Source organism: Loxodonta africana, chromosome 21 (genome assembly GCF_030014295.1).
Source record: "Loxodonta africana isolate mLoxAfr1 chromosome 21, mLoxAfr1.hap2, whole genome shotgun sequence".
NCBI classification, from domain to species: domain Eukaryota; kingdom Metazoa; phylum Chordata; class Mammalia; order Proboscidea; family Elephantidae; genus Loxodonta; species Loxodonta africana.
The window spans coordinates 15,066,520-15,086,140 of NC_087362.1; the positions used below are offsets into that span (position 1 = coordinate 15,066,520).

General features: G+C 36.5%; 1 protein-coding gene across 1 annotated transcript in view; it reads right to left on the minus strand.

Moving 5' to 3' along the window:
- GALNTL6 (polypeptide N-acetylgalactosaminyltransferase like 6) overlaps positions 1 to 19,621 on the minus strand; it is a 1,380,753-nt gene that overhangs the window by 763,115 nt on the left and 598,017 nt on the right. The window contains exon 4 of the mRNA XM_003415811.4: positions 12,618 to 12,784. Within this exon, the coding sequence (XP_003415859.1) occupies positions 12,618 to 12,784 (167 nt within the window). The remainder of the gene's footprint in view (positions 1 to 12,617; positions 12,785 to 19,621) is intronic.

The window sequence follows — 19,621 nt, forward strand, 5'->3', positions numbered from 1 at the left end:
ACAATGCAGAAAAAAACGTAAATAACTGGGAGCTCCTAAAAATCAAACACTTATGCTCATCCAAACACTTCACCAAAAGAGTAAAAAGTTTACCTAAAGACTGGGAAAAAGTTTTCAGCTATGACACTTCCGATCAGCGCCTAATCTCTGAAATCTACATAATATTGCAAAAACTTAACTACAAAAAGACAAATAACTCAATTAAAAAATGGGCAAAAGAGATGAATAGACACTTCACTAAAGAAGACATTCAGGTAGCTAACAGATACATGAGGAAATGTTCATGATCATTAGCCATTAGAGAAATGCAAATCAAAACTACAATAAGATTCCATCTCACTCCAACAAAAGGCTGGCATTAATCCAAAAAACACAAAATAATAAATGTTGGAGAGGCTGTGGAGAGATTGGAACACTTATACACTGCTGGTGGGAATGTCAAATGGTACAACCACTTTGGAAATCGATTTGGTGCTTCCTTAAAAAGCTAGAAATAGAACTACCATGCAATCCAGCAATCCCACTCCTTGGAATATATCCTAGAGAAATAAGAGCCTTTACATGAACAGATATATGCACAGCCATGTTCACTGTTTACAATAGCAAAAAGATGGAAGCAACCAAGGTGCCCATCAACGGATGAATGGATAAATAAATTATGGCATATTCACACAATGGAATACTACACATCGATAAAGAACAGTGAGGAATCTGTGAAACATTTCATAACATGGAGGAATGTGGAAGGCGTTATGCTGAGTGAAATTAGTTGCAAAAGGACAAATATTGTGTAAGACCACTATTATAAGAACTCGAGAAATAGTTTAGACAGAGAAGAAAATATTCTTTTGTGGTTACGAGAGGGGAGAGGAGGGAGGGAGGGAGAGGGCTATTCACTAATTAGATAGTATATAAGAACTACTTTAGGTGAAGGGAAAGACAACGTACATTGCAGGTGAGGTCAGCACAACTGGACTAAACCAAAACCAATGTAGTTTCCTGAAGAAACTGAATGCTTCAAAGGCCAGCGTAGCAGGGGCGGGGGGTTGGGGACCATGGTTTCAGGGCACATCTAAGTCAATTGGTATGATAAAACCTATTCGGAAAACATTCCGCAACCCTCTTTGGAGAATGGCATCTGGGGTCTTAAACGCTAGCAAGTGGCCATCTAAGACGCATCAATTGGTCTCAACCCCCCTGGACCAAAGGAGAATGAAGAACATCAAGGTCACAAGGTAATTACGAGCCCAAGAGACAGAAAGGGCCACATAAACCAGAGACTAAGTCAGCATGAGACCAGAAGAACTAGATGGTGCCAGGCTACAACCGATGACTGTCCTGACAGGGAACACAACAGAGAACCCCTGAGGGAGCAGGAGAGCAGTGGGATGCAGACCTCACGTTCTCATAAAAGTACCAGACTTAATGGTCTGCCTGAGACTAGAATGACCCCAGTGGTCATGGTCCCCAGACCTTCTGTTAGCCCAGGACAGGAACCATTCCCAAAGCCAACTCTTCAGACAGGGATCGGACTGGACAACGGTATAGACAAAGATGCTGGTGAAGAATGAGCTTCTTGGATCAAGTAGACACTTGAAACTATGTTGGCATCTCCTATCTGGAGAGGAGATGAGAGGGAAGAGTGGGTTAGAAGCTTGCAGAATGGATGCGAAAAGAGAGAGTGGAGGGAAGGAGGGGGCTGTATCATTAGGCGGAGAGCAATTAGGAGTATATAGCAAGGTGCATATAAATTTTTGTATGAAAGAGTGATTTAATTTGTAAATTTTCACTTAAAGTACAACAAATAATAATAATAATAATAATAAAGACAGTATGGGATGACCTAGTAAAGGGCTAGCCTAAGATCCATTCACTTATCTCAATAAATTACCCTTTGCATCAGCCTGTAAAGCTGTATGAAACATATTTAAGTCTGTTCTATGACCATTTTCTTGTTTTGAGAGCCTTTCAGAATGTTATAAAGACTGTTTTCTCCAGGAGGAAGGCTCTGATTGGCCCCCTGCACTCCTGGAAGGCTATTATGCGTACTGTAGTTTGTGTGTTCATGTCATTATTATTCTCATGAATCCTCCTTTCCAACCCTTGTATGCACTCACAGTGAAATGATAGTTTGTATTACGATTCTGATCTTAAGGCAGAAATGGGTAGTAAATTGGATCCAATTATCTAGTCTATATAATTGTAGTTGTAGTACCCAAAACGTCAAGTACTGTGTTAGTAAATTAAAGACAGTTATCAGAATGGTTCCAGTTTTGCAGAACTAGACATCTGAGGAAACTAGAGGAGAGGAGCCTTGCAGATCTAATCATATCAAGTGTACATTTTTATTTTAATCTAACATTTACCTAAAAAAAACCCAAAAAACTAAACCCAGTGCCATCAAGTCAATTCCGACTCATAGCGACCTTAACATTTACCTAAGCATATAAAAAATGACCCAGTGTGTGACCTAATACTTCACCTCTCTGAGTCTCCCTTTACCCAAAAACTCATTGTTCTGGAGCCAATTCTCACTCAGAGCGACCCTACAGGACAGAATAGAACTGCTCCATAGGGTTTCCCAGGAGTGGCTGGTGGAGTTGAACTGCTGACATTTTGGTTAGCAGCCAAACACTTACCCACTGTGCCACCAGGGCTCTGAGTCTCCATTTACTCATCATAAAAGTTACAGTTGTACCATGTCATCTGCAAATTCCTTCAACTCAAAAATCCTATCATTCTAATATGGAAATATTCTTCAATTGACATAAACCATTTAATTCTTATTAGGAGAATTTTTTTTTTAATCGATTTCACAGACATGGATGAATCTGATGTTCCAACTTGTCAGCTTATCAAAAACTTTGACTGTTGAGAAATTGATACTTTTCCCAGTAAAGGTTATAATTCAGGAGAAAAGATGAAATGTTTATAAGTTTTCTGAATTTTGTTGATGCGGTAATTTTCTTTTAAATGAAGAGCAGATGGATTTTTAGACATCAGAAAGAGCCACTTGAAATACCAAGCACTGTATTATTAACATCCACCAGCTGAGGTTTTCTGACAAGAGGGATAATAAAACATAACCTTTTATTACATGAGAGAAAGTTATACCTGCCCAGGATCTGAAAACCAACAACTATAAAATGGTTTCATGCAAGTGCCATCCGACTCAAAACAGCTACCTGCAAGAAAAATAAATGAGATTTTATCTGCTAGAAAATGAACTGCACAATTTATTTTCCTTGAGGAAGATATGCCTTTCTTGGCACTGGTGAACTGTAACTGTTTTTCTTTTAAAGGGAGCAGCTCTTCCTACGCCCCCCCAAAAAAAAAAATTTTTTTTTTTTTTTTTTGCCAAGTCCATATTAATTCAACCATGTAGAGTTTGCCTCTAGAGGAAGCAACTGGAAAGCCCTGATAGGCTTATCTACCACCTGACGGTGGGAGTTGCCTTTCTCTATCTTTAAAAGTACTGGTTTGAAACATGAACCCCGAACAAATTTTCACACCAGAGATCCCATAGACAGGTTTTAAGATGGTTGGTTACAAAGGTTGAAATAGCCTACAAAAAAAAATCCTACCAAAAAAAAAAAAAAGACCTAGTATTTAAGAAGACAACAAAACTGCAAAAGATCAAAATTCTACTTAGGGATGTGATAATTTGATGAGATGTCGCATTTCTTCAAATAAAAATGTCTCTACAAAAAAAAAAAATCAGCTACTTATGTATAATATGAATATTTATAATCCCTAAAATGGACTAATTCAGAGGATTCTTTTTTTCCATGTGGGCATTTTAAAAGACATTCCACAATACAGTTATAGTAGGCTTTAAATTCTTTGTTTTATTCATTGAAATACGCAAATTATTTGTAAAGATGACAAAGGAAAAGACAGTGGTGATAACTAACTCCAGGATTTGCAGATATTATATGCGATACCTAGCGTGCAGTCCAATACAGGCTAGACAGAGAAATTTTGGTTGTGCCTTTCCATTCTAATACATGCTTACATTTTCCAAGATACTTATTTTGATATACGAAATACTTATTTTCATGTGTAAAATTAGTCTCGATGTGTTCGGTTCTGATGGCTACATTCTTTCAACCTACATAAAAACATTTTTTAAAATAGCTGTTGTTAAAAGTAACTATATAAAATTTTTCTATCTGCTTGCCATTTTAACAAATATATCTTTGTAAATTAAATATAAATTAGACAATAATGGAAATAAAATAATTGTAACTAATGGAGATACATTGTTGTTTGCTTTAGAAGGTAAAGATCATAATCCCCATGAGAACCTTTTGTGATGTTCTGAATCTCCTAAGGTCAGTATTATGATTAGTTCATCAAACAATTTGTGAAGACTAACACATACCATTATAACATTTGGGAGCCCTGATGGTACACTGGTTAAGAGCTTGGCTGCTAACCAAAAGGTCAGCAGTTCAAATGCTTCAGCCGCTCCTTGGAAACCCTATGGGGCAGCTCTACTCTGTCGTGTAGGGTCCTTATGAGTCGGGACCTACTAAAGGGCAACAGGTTTATAAAAAACCCAACCCATTGCTGTCGAGTCAATTTCCAAGGAGCACCTGGTGGATTTGAACAGCTGACCTTTTGGTTAGCAGCCATAGCACTTAACCACTACACTACTAGGGTTACCAACAGATTTATAAACCCACTGCCATCAGTCGATTCCGACTCATAGTGACCCTATAGGACAGAGTAGAACTGCACCATAGAGTTTCCAAGGAGCTCCTGGTTGACTTGTACTGCCGACCTCTTGGTTAGCAGCCATAGCACTTAACCACTATGCCACCAGGGTTTCCAACAGAGTTATAGGGTCATAGTACTTAAAGATCCTTTATCCTAATCTGCAAATGAGCACCTACTTCAAATAGATTTCAACTAGAATATTCTACTTGTAATAATAAAATTTGTAACTGTCTATAATCCTCAGTAACATTCCTGAAAAGGAGAGATTATTTGATCTTCAGAAAAAAAAAAAAAAAAAAAATGAGACAACATGTTACTCTGAACATTTAGGCAAAGGTCAGGCTCAACGAGAATACGCAATCTCATTATTTTCTTCAGACAAATCCTTTTGTGGACGTAGACACTGACATCATAGAAGATTGAATTTTTAGCTTAAGAGGGGGAGAAACTCCAAAATGCTTTGTCTACTTAGTCAGATTCTCCTTAAAGTAGCTTCTGCCACCAATGGATAATACTCTTATTTTATGACCATGAAAAAGACTTTTTATGAGTTGATCCTATATTTTGTGACTTCCCTAACGTTTACTCTTGTAAGGTACAGGCTCATTTTCCTCTGACCTTGAGAGCACATTACTATTTTATGTTCGTATTTATGACCACCTAAAAGTGCTGCTCCGTGTCCAGAGCCCCTTTCAACCACAAATGCTAAACTAACTGGCAAACACAACTGTTTTATTAAAACTGTCTATACATTTCCCCATTACGCAGCGTGGAATTGGCCTCATCAGAAATCAGAATAGCTTTCTTTCAGGTTTTAGCAGATGACTCTACATTTCTAGGCAGAAAAGTATACAGTTGTATTTTAATACGTTTGATCGTTCCTGCAATTTATTAGCCTTTTACTTCAGATTATATTTTTATTTTTAAAATACAATTATCTTCACAATTAAAAATACGAATATTAAAGCTAAACTGTTCCAAGATGTATTCAGAGCCACTAGCTCTCAATAAATCTGAGACATAAAATTGCCTGTCTCATAGTCTAGTGGAGTGTCTGATGGAATACCGGCATTAAAGCGTTTTTGTTGACTGTCATCTCACACTCTTTATATGCATTTTAGTGTTAGTATTTTATAATATATAATGGAAATGCATTACCATTCTTCATCTATTTTATAACTTCACAGTGCTGATGTCTTCCAACTTCAAATAGTTAGAAAACTTATACTAACTGGTTTTTCTGCTTATGGAAACTTTCCTTAATGTAAGTTGCAAAATTATTTCAGTAAGATAGAACCTGAAATTCAAAGCTCCTACTTATCATTTGTGGAATGATTTAAAAATATTTTCAGTACCACAGAATATCTGTTTGGGCAACATCCGGCCACATACGCGTCCATGGTTCCATAAGCAAGAGTTCAAAAATTCTGATCAGAAAATGAGATGTAGTGGATGTAACTGGACATAGACGAAGCTACAGCTTCCCACACAGAACCTGTGCATCTCAGGTATAAAGGTACAGTGCATAAAAAAAATATATATAACCTATAATACCTATGTCTTGATAGTCATAATCAATGCCCAAGTTACCGCCTTATGTATGTTCTGTACAGGACTTGCTATCGTCCCCAAGCTTCGAATGTCTGACTTATGTATAACCTGTAGTTACAAAGCAATCCCCGTAAAGCCTATTATATTAAAAATTCGAGATACATACAATCGTCCATAACAAATGGGTGCTATTTTATGATGTCCATCAAAGCATTACTATTACTGTACTATTATGTTAAAGATGTTTTAGTGTATCTGGAAGTGTTTCTTTAATTTTCTTAAGCCTAGAAAGGTACAGTACACACTATAGACTGAGACAAACATTTGACTAGCTAACATTAGATATGGAATTGTACCTAACTGTTCCAACTTACATACAAGTTCAACTTAAAGGCAGATTTAGGAACAGAACCTGGTCGTAATCCAGGGACTGCTTGTATATAATGTGGTGTTTGCCCAACGTCCAAAAGCACAAAATATTCTATTTCACAGAATGTGTCATGGACTTTAAGCGACACATGACTGTATTTGAAAGATTTATAGGCACTTTCAGCTGGTAATATGGATCTTTATAGAAATTGCTTTACTATTGACCTATTTTTTTCTATCTGAACTTGGCATGAGAATCAGTGAATGATTTCAGGCAAAATCACTGAATGATTTCCAAGAATATGTTGGAAGGTACTTGTAAGACAAAGAAGAAACATTGATGGGGAAAGGGTAATGGTAGTTACCTGAAATTAAACTTAAAATGCTGTAAAATGACAGTTCGTAAGGCAGAGCATATATCTACAAATTTGTGAATATGTTATAATCTAAGATATGTAATAATAAGTGCTACCTAAAATAATGTGGAAGTAACGTAATAGAATTTCCATCCCAACCCTTCCTTTACATGCTCATTGATCCAATACTAACTACACACTAAAAATTCAAAATAAATAGCCATAATGTTTTCATAATAATATGTATAAAAAACAGAATATTTTTGAAGTTATGCCATTTATGCAACCAACCTATTCACTGACGCTTCAACCTCAATTTTGAAAGACCAATAATTCCCTAAATAAATAAGCTTACACAGATAATATTTATATTAACAACAGCACTCTCTGCCAGCGAGTCTCAAAACTTAATTTGTATGAAAAAATACCCAGAGATCTTGTTAAATTAAAGATTCTGATTCATCTGGACAGGGCCTGAGATTCCGCATTTCTAACAGGCTTCAGGTGCTGAAGCTGCTGGTCAGTGGACCGCTCGTTGGGTAGCAATCGCCGGCACAGTTGCCAGGGAGTCAGTTTTCCCCCGTGGCGACCTTATGTGTGTCATAGTAGAACTGTGCTTCATAGGGTTTTCAATGACTGAGTTTTCAGTAGTAGATCACCAAGCCTTTCTTCCAAGGCATACAATGCTGGGTGGACTCAAACCACCAGTATCTGGTCAGCAGCTGAGTGCGTTAAGCATTTGCAGCACCCAGGGACTCCTGAGTAGCAATGGTCTCTGCTATTTGACACTCTTTAAAAGCTGAGGAAAACGGATAAATTTCTTTAAAGTTGCTAGCTTGCTGGGTTGGGAGGAAAGCTTCAAGTCTTTTCTTCTTTCTAACTAATACATGGAACATAGAAAGTTTTTGTAAAACTTAAGAACTTAACTGTCTACCTTTCCTGGCCAGGACGTTTGGAACAAGTGGAGGCAAGAATGAATGAGTGTTTTTGTGTGCATACCTCTGCGTGTGTGTGTGTGTTTGCATGCACTCTGGGGCAAGGTAGCACCACCTTTGTACTAAAGAAAGTGTGTCAGCAACGCTCCTGTCACTACTCTCATTTTGAAATTACATTCATCTAAGCATTCGAAAGAGCCCCAGTGTTACCAAAAGGCTGGTAGTTCGAATGCACCAGCCACTCCTTGGAAACCCTACGGGGCAGTTCTGCTTTGTCCTATAGGTTCGCTGTAAGTTGGAATTGACTTGATGGCAATGGATTTGGTTTGGTTAAGCATACAAAAAGCCCTAGTGGCACAGCAGTTAAAGAGCTCAGCTGCAAACTGAAAAGTCTGCAGCTCGAACCCACCAGTTGCTCCCTGGGAGAAAGATGTGGCAGTCTGCTTCCCTAAGATTACAGCCTTGGAAACCCTATGGGGCAATTCCACTCTGTCCTATAGGATCCCTATGAGTTGGAATTGACGGCAACAGATTTGTTTTTGTTTTGTTGTGTTTTAAGTGCACAAAGTTTACAGAATTGTCAGGTTCAAATATATCCCATATCTGAGGTTGAGCCCCAGCTTATTTCACACATTTCAACATTTTCCATGTGGGTGCCGTTAAGGTTGCCTGGAATTTGAAGATAAGCCCAGGATTAGACCTGCTTTAACGTCATCATGAAACCTTGTTACAGGCTTCAAGTTAAGTTGTTAAATGTATTTCCGATAGCTTACTGGGGAAAAAAAAAAGTCACACTGGGTCACTTTAGTAAGCTTCAGATAGTGGGAAAGCCGTGGTTGTCACTGAAAGCTTACCCGCACGCTTGCACCTGTATGTTTTCAGCAGAAGGCAGGCTTATGTTCTGAGGCTAAAACAACATTCTGTTTACCAGTTCACTTTTGGAAGAATATCTAAACTAAGACCTGCTAGAAATGAAACATTCCCTTTTTTGCAACTATATTTTAAACATTTTTAATAACTGGGACAACCTATTCTAGATTTTTAAAAATCACTTTGCAATGATTTATAATTATTTTATAATTATAAAATATTTTAGTATTTTTCTTTCTCTATTGCTACAAAAAAACACTATTACAGAATTTGCCAATCACTACAATGCTTACATTTGTTGTAAATATGAATTCTAAATGATGTTATATGTGCACTATTAGCGTGACTAAAACATTGACTTTAATTGTGTGTGTGTGTGTGAGATGCTGGGCTATTCTATTGCCCTAGAGAACATAGAATATATGGTAGTAATAATTGTCTTGTCAGAATTTGATTGATTTGGTCAAAGGTCTTTGAAGAATATCCATAATAGCTATCGTGCAAATTTCAAAACTATGAAGATGCACCCCAAACAGAACTGAAATTAGAATGCATTTCTGAGCATACATATGAAGTATATCACTTCAGAAATAATGTCATAAAGCAAGTCAAAATATCTTTCATATATTTCATAAGGGAAGTCAACATATAGGAAGCCCTATATTTTTCTGTACTTTAATACTTGTCTAACCTACTTAATCTGATTTTTAAAGACTCAGTGAAAAGGACTCTATGCTTACCAGGCTTATGATTTCTGGAATTTTCTAAAAAAGATATTGGTTATGATTAATTATGGCTTTGAACAGCACAGCTATGGGTAAGAAGAATTCAAAGGAGTAGAAAAAGCTTCTCTGTCTCAGAGGCCCTGGAGATACTGGTACCTCTGTAAACAAGAAGTGCCTTGGAACGTTTGCCTTCTCTTATAAGTGTGAAAATAATTGTGAAAAGGATTCTGGTAAGCATTTGTGTAAGGCCACCCATAACTGGGAAGGTAACGGGAGCTATTTGTTGCCTTTTAATTAGACAAACTCTTAGAATTTTATTTTTTTTCCCAATTTTTGGGATAAATTACCTTCTTATTGTTTTATGTTAAAGCAGTCTTAAATTTTCCAACTTGCTGTGAATTACCATGGTAAGACTTTACATGGCCTCTAGTCCACTTCCATTGTATCTGGAGATGACAATGACAACGATGATGATGATGATGGATAGCTGGATGGATGGATGGCTGGACGGATGGATGGATGGATGGGTGGATGGATAGATTCTTATGGATTAGATTTGATTATATTATGTGTATTTCCTCAAAAATGTATAGAGACTCTTTACATCATAGTAGTTGGGGAGTATTTGGTGAGTAGAAATCAGTAGTTGAGAGCTATGGCTCTCCAGGGCAGTGCAGTGCACAACCTACTCAACCATCCTTGATGGCTCTCTGTCAAACCACTCTATGTGGAGTCACCCATTTTGAGACAAAGAGAAGCTAATTTACCCAAAGTTATACAGTTAGTTAGTAGTGGTGTTGGGATTCTGACCTGCGTTCATTATGTTAATTCTCGATATTACTGAGAATTCAGAAAGCAGGAGTGATGCTCCTTGTGTCCACCTAAACCCTAATATGCACAAGCTAGTATTTACCAGATGGGATTTTGTAATCGAAAACAAGAGAGGAAGAAGAGCTTTTCTTGTTCTTGCTAGTTTTACAATTACATTGCATTATAAAAGATTATAGAAGTACTTTATCATTTTCTTCTTTCAAAGTTTACTTTTGCACATATTGCCAGGTTAAAAAGAATACAAAGTAACATTCAATAATTTTTTTTTGAAGTTTAATGACTGTAAGATGACACTTCCAACTTGAAAGTTAGTCCATAGGAATAGAATATCTCAATGAAAGTTTTATTTAAGCATTACAATAATTTTTGAAGTTAAAATTGTCAAATAGGAAAGTCAAAAACCACAAATACTATCCCACATAATTTTTTTTTTTTTTTTAACTTCACTAACACTAACCACATTGACAGTCTTCTGGGACATGTCTACTTCCCAGCTGAGATTACATGCAGAAGGATAGCCCATCAAAGTCACTGCTGTAAAAAACATGACAGTGATTTGAAGCCAAGATAAATGTAGGTGCCACTATTTTTCTCCCTCTTTAAAGACCGTCAATTGAAAAATACTTCTCGGATATATTCAGCAAAAAATGCTCTACTGGTCACATTTTTCTACTACCAAATGTTTCGTCCTATGTTATCCCCAGGCCAAAATTCTGCTGTGAAAAATAGCTTATAAAGACAAAATTAATTATGTTGAAAATTATCCAAAGATGTGCTACTTTATTCCTTCTAGTACAAGTCAACCAAAAAAAAAAAAATAATAATATTGTTTACTTGGTGGCTTGCTGCCCCACTTTTTATTCTCTCATTTTTTGACAGAAAAGTTTTAGCTTTACTAACACATTAAAGACCTCTTTTTGCCTGAGGTAATTGTGGCTACCGTTAGGTAAGAATCCTCAGTAAGAATCAAAAGAAAATGAATGTGCTATTAATTTTTTTTTTAATTGCCAAAAATTTCAGTTTTACATACTGGGCTCATTTTAGGTAATGTTAATACTTGCCTATCTAATTAGAAAAGGCAAAAACCCTTCAAAATCAAAATCGAATTACCAAGTTGGTAGCTTTTTATTTTAATGGGATGGTTATTGAACAACCTCGTTTTAGCCGTATAAGCTCCACTACATATTACTATAAGGCAACCCCTGAATCAGTATTTAAAATGAAGACAAGAACTACGCAAAGAAACCCCAAAATTAACACACTAGGCATGTTTATTTTTAAAGAAGTTATGAATACCATGAAGAAAATGAAGTTTTTGCTGCAAATGGAACTTCCACAATTTCAATTAACCCCTATGATCTCAAGATGTAGTCTCTTTTGATGCATAAGAATAATATGCAATCAAATTATGTTGCTGCCATTCTTTCTTGCAGATATACCACAGAACTAAGCACTGCTCCTTCATGCAATAAAATATAAGGTAGAAAATGATATTCTCAAATAGATGGATATCATTAGAGGAAGTCCTCTCCTCTCTACTTGCACCAGCTAAGAGAGAAAGACTTTCCTTTCCTTGATGCATTAACAACTCCCATAGTTAGACCAAATATGACTTGTGAAGTTTTCTGTAATTTTATCCCTGTGTCTTATGCACCAAATCATATTTTTATCAGATTGGTAAAAAACTAAAACTTCCGTCAAATTTCGTAATATACTGTTCCACCAGATTTTTTTTATTGTTCAGATATGATAAAATACCAAGACTCACCAAGTAAAATTATATACTTGTGTTCTTTATAATTTCTAATATTATGAAGTATACAAACACACCCTGGAGAAGGTAACGTACTGGTAAATAAGACAGTGGATATTTTTCAGGAACAGACACAGATTTTATAGTACTATTTGAATATTTCACCATTCATATGTACTTGCGGTCATATTATTTGCAGTGTTTCTCATGAAGCCAAAAACAGAATTTGAGGCATTTTGCCCAAACCTGTCTAATTTGAAACGGACACGTAATATAAACTTCTAATAGTTTCTCACATTACACTGATAATTGGCCCTTCAGTTTCCCTTGAATTTGGCCAGCATTTCAAAAATCAAAACATAGACAACATTTCATAACTGTCTTTCAGATGAAATCAGAAAGAAACCATCACAATAGGCTTCTGCCTTTTCTTTTCTTTTTTAAGGCCTGAGTGATTACGTGGACAATAACAGAATCAGATAAAATGTTATTAACTGGCTCTTACCTCTATCACTGAAGTCATCTACTAGAATGATTTCCGCTATCAGACTCTCTGGGGTCCGGTTAATTATGCTGTGTATGGTCCGCAGGAGTGAAGTCCAACCTTCATTATGAAATGGGATAATGATACTGGTGTTTGGCAGCCTTTCCAGATACATCTTGTGCTTACAGCTGAAGATGATAAAGGGAGAAAACAGCTGTGTCAAATGCAAAACGTTAGTACATCACATACTGCTATTCATTCACTATGTTATCAGACAACTGTGAAAACAGGGCCTTGTCTAATATTTCCCAAACAGATTTATATCATAATGGTTACTCTGCTCATTCACAGAATTCCTTAATGATCCCTTTTAACACTCACTCTAAACAAAGGATTATTTCATCTTATTTTTTATCAGAAGCAAGTTAAGGCATTCACTGAAATGTATATTTTCTCTATTCATATCCAGTATAAGTAGGTTAAATTATATGACTTAAAATTATTCTTGTTGAGAACATAAATAAAGTTTAAATGGATCTTCTGAACAACTTTGGAAATTTAGTCACTTTTAGTTGTGAAGTGTTTCAGTGATTGGCTAGTATTTAAAACTCTGGGATGTGGGGGAAAGTCTTACACTGGAAAGAAATAAAGATTTCATCCTAAATAACCCTATGATGAATGCAACCACTTAGCAAGATTATATTAAGATTCAAACCAAAACTTTATCACATTTCTTCTGGGAACTATCAAAAGACATCTTACATTGCTTTTTTTATTGTAAAATAATCTGAGAAGCCAAAAGGAACTAGGCATTAATTTTTGTATAATTAAAAGCAATTTACTACACAAATTGCCCTTTTGCATATATATATGTATTTTTTTTCCAATTACTTTATAAGCAGCATAAGGACAGGGACCCAGTCTCATATCTCACTGAATGCCTAGCTCTGCATCTGCATGTCATAGTTGCCCAAGGCCTAATGAGGATGATGAATTCATTTCAGTTTGTGAAAGATGTGAGTTACTTCAAAATTAAAATTGATCAAAGTTCCAAACAATTTTCAAATTCAGTGATTTTCTTGGTCTGGATAGCTGAAAAACAAAACAAAAGAATTTGGAAATCTGGAAATAGAGGCAGAGAGCCCTAGGGCAGGAGCATCTGATATTTCATCTTCTGCCAGGACTCTGACCACACTTCAGTCTGGATGAGAAAACAAACCTAATTGTAATTTTGAATTATACATAGGTTCTACCCAGACATTGGAAATTTTACCAGAATATTTGAAATACTACTTAATATATATATATATATATATATTTTGCAACCACTTGTTTCAATACTTACATTTACTGACTTCATTAGGATAAGTAAGAATCCAACCATATTAAATATTGTTGATATAAAACAAGACATGTTACCTTACAGTTTGGGGCAACAAATATGACATATTCTAATTAAAGCCAATAAGTTTTAACTGTTCTGAAGGATGAAATAAAATTAAATATTTTAGATCAATAATTTAAAGATACAAATACAAGCACTTCCTTTATAACCTGTCCCTCTATTATCACTTTTTAATCTCATAATTCATTGCTCTTGTTAGAGTTCAGCTTAAAAATGCCTCTCTTAATGGAAAACCAAAATTAGACAATGTCCTTGGTTGTTGTTAGTTTCCATCAAGTTGGATCTGACTCACAGTGACCTAATGTGTATCAGAAGGAAACGTTGCCCACTTCTATGCCATCTTCACAACGCTTGGTATGTTTGAGCCATTGTTGCAGCCACCATGTCATTCCATCTCATGGAGGGTTTCTCTCATTTTCACTGATCCCCTTCTTTACCAACCACAATGCTCTTTTCTAGCAACTGGTCTTTCCTGATGACATGTCCAAAGTAAGCAAGATGAAGTTTCATCATCCTTGTTTCTAAAGGGCAGCCTGGCTGTAGTGTACTTTCTGCAAGATGGATTTGTTTGCTCTTCTGGCAGTCCATGCTATATTCAATATTCTTCACCAATGCCACGATTCAATTGCCTCAATTCTGCTTTGATCTTCCTTTTTCATTGTCCAGCTTTCAATGCATATGAAGTGAGAAGACCATGACTTGGGTCAGCACAGTATAGTAGTCAAAGTGATATCTTTGCTTTTTAACACTTTAAAGACAGCATATTTTCCCAATGCAATATTTCGTTTGATTTCTTGATTGCAGCTTCCATGGGCATTAATTGTTGATCCAAGTAGAATGAACAACTCTAATTTTCTGACAACTTCATTCTCTTCACCACTTATCATGATGTTGTATATTAGTCCATTTGTGAGAATTTTCTTTTTCTTTATACGTATACAAATATACATATTATGTGACACTGTAGAGTAGAACTGCCCCCATAGTGTTTCTAAGGAGCAGCTGGGGGATTTGAACCATCAACCTTTTGATTAGCAGCCATAGCTCTTAACCACTGTGCCAGCAGGGCTCCATATTTCTTTATACATAAAGAACATAAAAATCACAATTTATTAGTACACATAAATATTATTGATTATTTTAAACAATATCAAACAAGTAGATTTTGATGTTTTCAAATAAAATTTTAAAAAATTGGAAAAATCATCAAATGATACTTTGAAATGGGCATAAAAATGTTGAAAAAAACCCCAAAATACACTTTCAGATGATGTACAATAACCAAAATTATAACATTAAACAGATCTGTCACTGATTTCCAAAGGAATGTGGGGATACAGATGCTTTCACATATAATAATGACACAGATTGGGAGAAAAATGTTAATGTGATTCAACACACCTGGTCATGATTATGTAGGACCAGTCATTCTTTTGAGCAAAGCCAAGAGTACAGGAAAATTGCATTTTCATATATCTGTATTCAGGATAACTTCATCCACTTGTGCAAACCATCATAGCTAACAGTGTTCTGGGAATGTAACTGATATTACCAAGTAGGAAAATTATTTTTTAAACATTAAAATGAGGCATTGTGTATATATCACTTGATTGTTATTTAAACAAGAATTACATTCAGAGGGGGAGGAGCCAAGATGGCAGCCTAGTCAGACACACCATGCCATCCCTCTACAGCAAACACGCAAGACACCAAGGGAAACAAATGCAGATGACAATTTTGGAAACCCTGAACATCAAAATGAAAGATAAAAAATTGAATTGAACACCAATTGGAAGAAGAAATTCAGTGAATGAAGAGTGCTACAGAGTGGAGGTGCCCTGCCAGGGGCCCCAGTACAGGGTGGACATCTTGAGACAAAGTCAGTAGTGACCCTGGGTGAGGAGCACAGGAAGACAACTTCACAGAACTCCCAACAAGAGGCAGAAACTGTGTAGACACACCTGAAGTGAAGCAAGGTGAGCAGAACAGGACCTGGATCTATGGCTCCAGAGATCCCGAAATCCACAGAGTAGTGAGGGAGTTAGGATCCAGAGCACCAATGGCAGTTCCTGGCCATTAGGATGGGTGGCACGCACAAAGTAATAGATCCATGGAATGTCAGAGGGTAGTCCACTACCCAACTGGAATCTGAGCAGCCCTCTTGCCCTAGCACTTGGTTGGAGCCAGGTCCTGACTGCTGGCTACAGCCAATGGGAAGTGCACAGATACCCACATCTGGTGACCAGAAAAGCACACTCCCTATCCCCCCACCCTCCTGATCGTTAGAAGTGGAAAACCCCATACCCCTGTCACTGCCCACCCAGGGACCATAATAGGAGCCACCCCATTCTCCCCCACCCAGCCCCACTCACCATCCCCTCTTCCAGCTGACAAACAGTAGTAAATGTGCTCCCAAGCTCTCACTCACCCTCTACACACCCTCACCTGCTGACCCAGTGAGCAGAGGAGAGCATGCTCCCATGCCCCTTTCACCTGCCACCCACCTCTGTCAGCCAACCTGGGCAGAGGCAGAGAGCACATTCTCAGCTGCCTACCTGGTGAGTAGAGAAAAGTGCACTCTCACGCCTCTGCTCTACTGTCACTCACTCCCACCCACTGAAAGGGCAAATGGAGGAGGATGCACTCTCACGCTCTGGCTCAACCACCACACCCACCTCACCAATTTCCCTGCTCATTCAGTGAGGGCCATCACCTGCTTCTGTACCACTGGACTCACAACAGGTGATGGACAACGTCCACCCAGCCTACCCTCAGCTGCCCCACAGGACCAGTGAACAGACACCCGTATTCACATTGTCAGTCACTGACCCGCCCAACTGGAGACGGGTGTGAGCACTTCTGTACCACCAGGCTAGCAACCAGCAGAATAAACCCTCCCTGCCTGCCCAGCTATATTGAAACAAAACATAACAAAAAATCATGATGAAGCAAACAAGCATACAATCAATCAATAAATAAAATAATACCTTAATACCTAGGAGAGAACAGAAAATATCAAATCATATAAAGAAGCAGGACAAGATGGCTCAAGCAAAGTGACCAAAATAAAGAGGCAAAAAATTCTTCCTGAGGAAGAAGTGGTAATGGAACCACCTGAAAAGGAATTCAAAAGACTCATCTATATGGTCCTCAAAGAGATCAGGAAAATACAGACAAAACCAAGGGAAATACAGAAACCCTAGAATAATTCAGGAAAACAATACAAGAACAAAATGACAAAAATAGATAGACAATTAGAAACCATATAAAAAGAGCAACTAGACATCCAGAAGATTGACAATAAAATATCAGAAATGGATAATTCATTGGAAGGACATAGAGGTAAAATTGAATCAATGGAAGAAAGAACAGCAAAGTAGAGGACAAATCTCTTGATACTAATTTGTTTGAGAGCAATCAGAAAAAAAAGAAAGCCTAAGAGTTATATGGGACACTTTAGAGGCATAATTTATGTGTGATTAGAATTCCATTACAGGAGGGGACAAAAAAAAAAAGCATAAAAAATATTTTTGAATATTTTCTGGCAGAAAACTTCCCTAATGTCATGAAAGACAAGAAAATCTCCATCCAAGAAGCTCAAAGAACCCATACAAGACAGACTCCAAAAGAATGTCACCAAGACATATCATAATCAAACTTTCCAAAACAGAAGACAAAGAAAGAATTTTGAGAGCAGTCTGGGGAAAATGCTATATCATCCACAAATGGGCACCAATAAAACTAAACTCCAATTTCTCAGCAGAAACCATGCAGGCAAGAAGGTAATAGAATGACATATATAAAACCCTGAAAGAAAAAAATTGCCAACCAAGAATCATATATTCAGCAAATCTATCTTTCAGCTATGATGGCAAAACTAGGACATTCCCAGACAAACAGAAATTAAGGGAATTTGTGAAATCCAGACCAACCTTACAAGAAATAGGAAAGGAAGTCCTTTGGGCAGAGATCCAATGACATCAGTCAACAACCTGAGATTAAAAAACATGACAGCATCACCCAGATATCAACCCAGATAAAGAATTCTCAAAAGTAAAATAAAGCTATGAAACTGAAAACAGGGAACCAGGGACGCCAATTTGTAAATGACGACAACTTCTAAACAGAAAGGAGAATAAATGGTGTACTTACAGAATTTCCATATGGAGACGACGTCAAGGCAATGTAAAGAAGTAACAGATTGTTTCAAGCTTAGGAAAATAAAGGTAAATTTCAGAGTAACCACAAAGAAAATTAATAAACTTACTCATCAAAATAAAAAAGAACATTATAAAAACTCAGTAAACATAAAATCAACAATAACAAAGGAAATCAAAATTCATAAACAAAAAGAACTCAGCAGAGAAAATTAAGCAAAACAAAGCCTCAACTCCAAAAAAAAAGCATAACAAAATAACAGTAGTAAATTCATGCCTATTGATAATCACGCTGAATATAAATGGTTCAAATGCACCAGTCAAGAGATGGGGAGTGGCAAAATGATAAAATAAAATAAAATAAAAAAGGCCTATCAATATTTTGCCTACAAAAGATGAACTTTTTTTTTTTTTTTACAAGGACATAAATAGGTTAAAAATCAAAGGATGGAAAAAATATATACTAAGCTAACAGCAACCCAAAAAGCAAGAGTGGCAATATTAATCTCTGATAATATAGGCTTTAAGTCAAAATCCATCATAAGAGAAAAGGAATAGCATTATATAACGATTAAGGAGTCAATCCACCAAGAAGATACTATCACAATAAAAATTTATTTACCCAATGACACAACTTCAAAATACATAAAACAAACTCTAACAGTATTGTGAAAAGAAGTAGACTGTTCCACAATAATAGTAGGAGACATTAACGCAACACTTTCGATGAAGAACAGAGCAAATAGAAAAAAACCTCAGCGAAGATACAGGAGATCTAAATAACACAATCAAACAACTTGAACTCATATACATATACAGAACACTGTACCCAACAGCAGCACAAAACGCATTCTTCTCTAACCAGCATGGATCATTCTCAAGAATAGAACATATTTGAGGTCACAAAGCAAGCCTCAAGAAATTCAAAAACATCTAAAGAAAACAAAACACCTTCTCTGATCACACCACTATGAAACTAGAAATCAATAACAGGAAGAACAAAGAAAATAAATAGAACACACAGGAACTGAGTAACACCTTGGTTAAAAACCAGTGGGTAATAGAAGAATTTAAAAATGAAATTAAAAAAATTCCTAAAGTCAAATGAGAATGAAAACACAACATACCAAAACCTTTGGGACACAGCAAAGGCAGTGCTCAGAGAAGAATTTATAGCAATAAATACACACATCAAAAATGAAGAGCAGACCAAAATCAATAGCTTACCCTATACAACTCAAACAAATAGAAAAAGAACAGCAAAAGAAGCCCACAGTCACTAGAAAGAAGGAAATAATAAAGATCAGGGCAAAAATAAATGATTCAGAAAACAGAAAAACAGTAGAATCAACAAGACTATCAGTTGGTTCTTTGAGAGGATAAATAAAATTGACAAACCACTGGCCAAATTAACAAAGGAAAAGAATGAAAAGCTGCCAATTGTCAACATAAGAAATGAGATG